Genomic DNA, 7,287 nt, shown 5'->3' with positions numbered 1-7,287 from the left:
TGTGCCTTGTGTTTCGTCTGTTTGTCTTCTGCCTTTCCATTTTGAGTACTGTTTTCAGGCTGTTGTAATTGGGTGTTTATCATCTCAAGGGCATAACATAAACACCCTGCGTGTGTGTGGGCGTCCAAAGAGAAAAACTTTACATCTGCTACTAGTTTGTTCTCCTGACTACTTAGGTACCTTTTCTACCTCAATGTTCTGTAATTTGTCAGAGAAGAAAATCTGAATAATATAAAGAAAGTATCTATAACACTCTGTAGATAACATATTATCTATATCTATAATATAAAGTATCTGGACCTCTTGCATTTTTGAGGCTGCCTCAGTCTCAGCTGTGTAAACTTATATTGTGTGTATTATTGTGAGCCAGGTATTACCTTTTGGTTTTTTTTTGAAGCAAATATCTCAAGTAATGAGGTGATGAACTTCTGTAATTCCATGTTTAAAGGCCTTGTAAGGTTGTCAGCTCCTCAGAAAAATGTGCCTGGAGTTACAAACAGTAAAGGTAGGAGAAAATGCTTCTGAATGTAAAAAGACTTCTTTAAAAAATGAAGGTAGGCTGGACTGCTGATTGAAAATACATGTGAAAATATATGCATATTTTTGTAGAGGACTGACAAGAAAAAATGGAAATAAAAGCACAGTTTGAACTTTAAGGCATTTCCATGATCTGGCTTGCACAGTGGCTGTCCCTTTTCTGCTAAATGCGGCTCAGACTTGTAGAGATGAGGTGTGAATGTCAACATAAGGCTTCTAACACTGAGCCAAAGACTGAGATTAATGTAATTTCAGAACTTTACTGGATTTTTTTTATCTATCTCATGTTTTTCATTGAAATTGCAGGCATAACTAATTCTAAAACGTCTTATAAAGTTGGTGGAACATATTTCTGACTTCTGATTTGAAATGTGGTCTAGCAGTCATTATCCAACAAGATAGGAAAGTGTTCCATCCAAGTTAAGTCTCCCACCTTAAACATGCATGGACTGAGAGAACCCATCTTACTCATAAACTGAATAAAAAAGGAACTTCAGGGTTTCACTGCAAATTTTTCCTCTCATCTGATGGTATCTTCTGAAGCCTGATTCTGGATGTAAAAAAACCCATTTTCATCTTCATTTAAAACCAAAAATGCTAATGTTTTGATGTGCTTCTATTTAAAGTTGGTGTAGAAACCCATCTTAGGTCTGAAGCAACAAAATCTTGAAAAATAAATTCTCTGCATCCCTCACCGTTGCTTGTTGGGGGTTTTGTTTGATTGTGTTCTTAATAATTGACTATTTTAGTGATAGCAAGGGCTTAAAAGGTTTAAAATAAAAGTCTTCCACTCAGACACACGCTGATTGTTTTCTTCCCACTCCTCAAAGAAAAAATATGGAGCCTCATTGCACATTAGAAGATGAGAAACTAGATCTTTGCATTCCAAACTGAACCATCCTCAGGTATATGTGACTTTTGTTAAGCTGAGAAACTGTGGTATTTAAACAGTTGTTTTCTCACTCTAAAGGTGTTTCCCCCCACACACACACACACCTTTTTTCACAATTTTGTTGGTTTTGGTTTTTTTTAGTAATATATTTTCCTTGCTGCTTAATCTGATTTGATAACACAGAAGGCAAACATTGCTAAGAGGTTTTGCATGAAGTTTCTGAATTTTCTTCCCCCATATCATTTATTTTAGGCTCTCAGACATACATTCTGCTTCTTTCTGATTTCTCCTTGGCTCTCTAGAAAATAGATCTGTGGAGGGGGAAAAAACCCAACCCAACCCACTCCTCCACTCCCACTGAAAAATCATCTTCCTGAACAATGCCAGGCTTTGGAGCTGTGTACTTCCAAAGGTAAGGAAAACCACCTGTACCTGGCTCTTATCTAATCTCAGCTCAGCTTCTCTGCCCGAGCAGTACAGTAGCATTGTCTGAATAAAATCTAATCTGTGCTGGAGACTGGATGGCTAACAGCAGGGAAATGTCATCAGGCCTTTCACCTACTTAAGTGGCTGTAAGTAAAAAGCAAAAGTTGGTGATTTATTGTATTACCAGCACTGCAGTAGCGCCTGGAAGTCCAGAGTTTGACTCGGGATCTTATTGTGTTTTCCAGTGTACAAACACAGAACAAATACTTTGGCTCCAGAGAGCCTCAATCAATTGCTCAGAAGTTGTAGGGTTTGTGGCTGGTATTGTAAGAACTGTTTCCTCAGAAGTGAGGAGAAAAAAAGAAAAAAAAATAAGGCTTTTTTTGCAGTTTCTTCTGTGATTTCATTTGAGGTAATTTTATTTTTTATTCCTCTGAGGGTAATAGAAGTGAGTCTGCCCTTCAGCACCACAGCTTGAGGTGCAAATGCCCACTCTGATATTTGTATTAAAATCTGCTATTTTTTTGACAGGCTCCTGACTGTAATCTTACTGAAGTTGAGGGTCTGCAGCAGCTATTTTTTTTTTTTCATTCATCTCTATGATAGCTGCAGAGTCCCTAAGAAATTTTACTGGTATTGCTGTTTTGTGAAAGTTATAACTGTGTGTAATGTGCCTGCCTGAGCTGCTGCTGGCATTAGCTGTGCAATTTAACCATGTACAGCAACAGCTTTAGATAAATGGGAGGACAAAGTCAAATGAAATAGCACAAGTAACACTAACTTGGAAAGTTTTTTCCCTCCTTTGCAGGTTTTTGTTTTGTTTTGGATTTTTTGTGGCTTTTTGTTTGTTTGTTTTTCTATGAAACAAGTTAATTTCTGACTTATTTTGTATTCTGGAGGATGCTTCTTGGAATTTGTGGCACTGAGGATTGTTTCAGATGTGACTTTTAAACTGACAATTTCAAAATCCATGGGTATAATTTTTAGTTAAATACATTTAATAAAATATACCCATTTTTTTTCAGCTTAAAAATAAGTTAAAAATCTTTAAATCTTTATTACATAATTAAACCTGCTTTGCAATAATCATCAGGGGTTTACTTAGACAGGAAAATAAAATCAGTGCCTGCAAACAGGTGCTGTATAAGAAGAAAGTGCTCCAACAGTGCTAGAGAGAGGCAGAAATGGAAAAATAAGAGAAGGACTGAAGTTATTTTGCTAGAACCAGTTATAGATTAATTGGAAGAAGCAATGAAAAGACATTTTTCCTGCTTCCCTTCCTTCACCCGGCATCCTGGAAGGATTCCATTCGTTCGTCTGCCTGTGGTCCTGGTCATTTTCTGGATGAAAAGACAAGTGGATTGGTCCTAGGACAGGAGTTTGGGAGACTGGAGATTTGAAATAGCTCTACTAATAGCTCCCCACCTCAAGCCATGCTGGGAGAAGAAAGATTGAAACCAGACAAGAATTGAGAGGAAAAACTGAGCTATTCCAGTGTTTAAAAGGATGGGAGGGGAAAAAAAAAAGTGCTTTGCTGTTCTGCTTAACTATAATTTTTTTGCACATTTTTTCCAGAAGTTCTGCAGGTGTTGCAAGTCACCAGAACTGCTGTACAAAGTATGCTCTGTGCTACTATTCATACTCCAAACACCTTGCAGGCACCCGGGGCTGCTTCTGCTCCCATTATTTTTGGTTAGTGAAGTGAGACTATTTGTAAAGTGAATATAAGCACTTCTTTGCCAGCTGGGGCAAAAAAGATCACTTTTTGTTACCTGAATTGATTTGGGTCTGTTTTGTAAAGAAAATTATTCCTTTTAAATTTTTCTCTCCTGCTGTTCTGGTTCCTCCATCACTGTCCCTGAACACAGGCACAGAGAGGGTGAGATGAATGTGCAGTTTCTTTGGCCCTGGAAGTTGTTAGAACAACACAGTTTTGACTTGATGTGTTTCCTTTGCCAAGATCAACTTGAGGGAAGGACAAGAGATAACCATATGTACCCATAAACCTACAGCAAAGCTTTATCAGACATCAGTAAATTCAGCTTTGCTGAGAACTTTGTAATGCTCACAGTGTGTAGGACAGGAAGACAGCAAGGTATTAAATTTACCTTACTTTTGCAGTAATGAAAAATGATGTTCATACAAAATCAGTGCATCAGGAACAGGATTGTCTCTATGGAAGAGAATAATACTTTTAGTAAGGTAAAATGGTGCTAGCATTTTTAGGAGGGAATTAACAGTTGAAAAAAAGATGAGGAGAAATGTAGGAGGTAGAGGCAATGGCTGCAAGGTCTGTATTTCTAGGGTTTTACCCTTCCTGAGCACAAATTATGTGAGATCTGTAGGTCTCCACTTTTCATGTGCCTGCTTTTTTAATTAAAAAAAAAAAAAAAAAAAGGAAGGTGAAGTGGAAGGTGAGTCCCTCATTCCCCCACATGTGCACTGGGCCAGGGTTGCTGTGAACACTGCCTCTTCCCTGCATGTCTTGGGAACAAGTGTGCCACATCCCTGAGTGTCGGACTCGCTGGACGTGGGGGGATATTTGGGATTTTTTGCATGCAATTGCAGCAATTAGAAGTAAATGTCACGGGGTCATGTGAAACCCTTCCATGGTTGCTCTGGCTTTGGACTGAGAGTTCAATCACAACTAAAAATCTGCTCCTGGTTTCAGAGAAGTGAGTGAAGGTCAATGTGGTCCATCCATCCCATTTCCTTCAAACAGCAGAGGCAGGCTGTCAGTTCCTCCATCTGTGTTCCTCAACATCTATCCACAAATTGAACAGAACCTACGTAGTCCAGAAGGGCTTAGGAAGGCTCTGATCTTCTGGAGGGCTCCCTGAGTGTCCATGCTGTTTAGGTTGGGCCACGCAGACACCTCCTTGGGTGTGCTTCAGGCTGCCCAGGGGGCTGTGCCAGGGCAGGCAATTCCTCAGGCAGGTTCAGAGCATCCAACCGAGACGTGGTAGTAGATGGTGCTGGTGTTTGCCATCACGGCAGGCTCGGGTGCCTTTTCAGTGCTTTCTTCAGCCAGGTTGGTCTAACTTGGAGCCCGTTTAAGGGTCTGGGCCAGAGGGAGATGACAATGAAAGGTGGTGTTACCTGAGTGTTATGGTGACATTCCCAGAAAGATACCGAGATTGCATGGAGCACAGCACGTGGGTGAGCAGGGTAGCTACAGGTTAGAAGGATGCAAAAGAGAACATGTTAACCAAAACTGGTTGGAGAATAATAGCAAATGGATAGTGATGGAGGGCCCTAACTGTAGGGAATGATGGGTGTTCAGTTTATTTGTTATTTTCTCAAGGAAAAGAGGACACAGACTGGCTGCCAGCGCCAGTTTGGTTACAAGGTGTGGTTTTGTGAACGCCAGATACCACGGGTGGTGGGAACCAGTTCTTTTATAAAGCAACTCGCTTTTGAGAAGAATTTATGATGCAGTCGCGCCTGCTTTGGTAGCGAGAGAGTGAACCGGTTCCGGTCCGAGACAGAGCCGGCACGGCATCGGTTGCCCGGTCCCCGGTGGGTGTGCGATGCCGCTGGGATCCTCGGTACCCTCCGATCCTTGTCGCTTCTCGCTGCAAGCCGGAGACTTTCTTCAGAGCGCGGCTCGACGGCTGCGGGGCGGGATGAGGCTCCGGGAGCGGGCACGGGCCCCGGGGGGGCGAACGTCGGGGCCGCTGCACGGGGAAATGGTTCCCTGGGACGGTGGGGCCCGGCGCGGCCCTCGGTCACCGGGCCAGCCTGGCCCTGGCTCCCCACTCCAAGGGGAGAAACGATTCCGTGATCGGGAGCACCGGACCGAGAGTTGGGGGGGGGTCATGGGGCGGACCTGGGGGTCCCGGGGACCAGACACCGCCCCCTCCTCCCGGAGGCCCCGCCCCCTCCTCGGTGCCGCCACGCCCTCCTACTTCCATTGGCTGAGACCGAGCTGCTCTTTGCATATTAATCAGCCCCTCTCTCGCTCTGCGCCAATAGGAGCGCGGGGGTGGCTTCCTCATTAGCATATGCACCTCGGCGCTAGGCGCAGAGCAGGCGCCGCCGCCACCGCGGCTCGCAGGGACCCAGGGCCGGGAGGGGCGGACGGGCGGACGCCGAGGGCAGCGGCGCTGCAGGCAGTCGCAGGGCCGGGGTGCACGGCCGCCGGCGCTCCCTGGGGACCGCCACCCGCCAGCAGCGGCGCGGGAGAGCCGGCCATGGCCGCCCCCGCGCGGTACCTGCTGGGCTGAGATGAGCGGCGGCGGCGACGGGCGCTGCGGGCGTTGGATGGGGCAGGCGGGCGGCGGAGGGCTGGCTGCTCGGGAGCACCGCTGAGACAGCCCCAGGGCCGCGCCGGCCGGAGGCGCCTTTTTGATTTTTATATTTTCGTTGCTACTTTTTTTTTTTTTTTTTTTTTTTTTTTTAATATTTTTCCGCCAGCCGGTGGTGCGGAGGCTCAGTGCGCGGAGAGCGCCGGTGGTGAGCGGCAGGCCGAACCGTACCGTGCCGAGCCGAGCCGAGCCGGGGGAGTCTGGCCGGCGGTCGGCGGGGGCCGGCGATGCGGTGCCTCGCTCTGCTCGGCCTCGTCGCCTGGGGCCTGGGGAGCTGGGCCGGGCCCAGTGGCGGAGCGTCCCCCCCTCCCTGCCCGGCCTCCTGCAGCTGCGACGGCGACCGCGGCGTGGACTGCTCCGGGCGGGGGCTGGCGGCCGTGCCCCCGGGACTCAGCGCATTCACGCACGCCCTGTGAGTCGGAGGGGGGCCGGGGCGGGCAGGTATCCGCGGCGGGCGGGGCGGGTGCTTTGTCCCTATTTTATTTATTTATATATATATATATAAAACCCAAACAAACCCTACCACAAAAACACCCAGTAATTGCATGTTTAGTTATATGTTGTCGCCGAGGCGGGGGTAACGCGGCCGCCGTCGCTCTCCGTGCCGGCCCGTCCCGCAGGGGCCGGCCTGTGGGCAGCGGCGGGGCCCGCCGGGCCGAACGTAGGGCCCGGCCCCGCTGGGGCAGGTGAGGGCAGCCCGGGGCCTGAGGTGGCACCTGGCCCGGGTCCGGCTGCCGTCCCGTTCCTGGGAACCCCGCGGGGTGCCTGGCCTGGCGGGTGGGGGTGAGCCGGCTGAGCAAAACCCTCCCGGGGGAGGCCTGGGAGATGGATAAGGCCGGGAGGAAAACTCGAGGGGGCTGCTGCTGGGGTCTTATGGCCCGTGTGGGAGCGAGGAAGGGATACTGGTGGGGTTCGGTAGGATCCCCGAGGGGCGGGGGATCCCGCACATGGTGCAGCTCTCCGCGATGTCCTTCCTCTGAAGTGCCTCAGTTTTCTCCAGTATCCAGTTCCCAGGCTAAATGATCTTCTCCCCAAAGTCGAGGCGTTTTCCGTTCGCCACATGTGTAGATCCGGTTACCTAAGGGGACCTTGGCTTTTTACAGGATTCTCTAGGTATGCGATGCA

General features: G+C 47.8%; 1 protein-coding gene across 2 annotated transcripts in view; it reads left to right on the top strand.

Annotated features, from left to right (window-relative positions):
- The first annotated feature begins 6,140 nt into the window (after window positions 1-6,140).
- LGR4 (leucine rich repeat containing G protein-coupled receptor 4) overlaps window positions 6,141-7,287 on the top strand; it is a 71,830-nt gene continuing 70,683 nt past the window's right edge. Inside the window, exon 1 of one of the 2 annotated variants that reach the window (XM_030451317.1) lies at window positions 6,141-6,574. In XM_030451317.1, coding sequence (XP_030307177.1) covers window positions 6,390-6,574 — 185 coding nt within the window. In that variant the 5' untranslated portion in view covers window positions 6,141-6,389. The remainder of the gene's footprint in view (window positions 6,575-7,287) is intronic. The other variant, XM_030451318.1, reaches the window with a different exon arrangement.

The sequence above is a fragment of the Calypte anna genome, chromosome 5 (genome assembly GCF_003957555.1).
Source record: "Calypte anna isolate BGI_N300 chromosome 5, bCalAnn1_v1.p, whole genome shotgun sequence".
In the NCBI taxonomy this organism is placed as follows: Eukaryota; Metazoa; Chordata; class Aves; order Apodiformes; family Trochilidae; genus Calypte; species Calypte anna.
The sequence above is the reverse complement of the archived record's forward strand: the minus strand, read 5'-3'. Positions and strand labels throughout refer to the sequence as shown.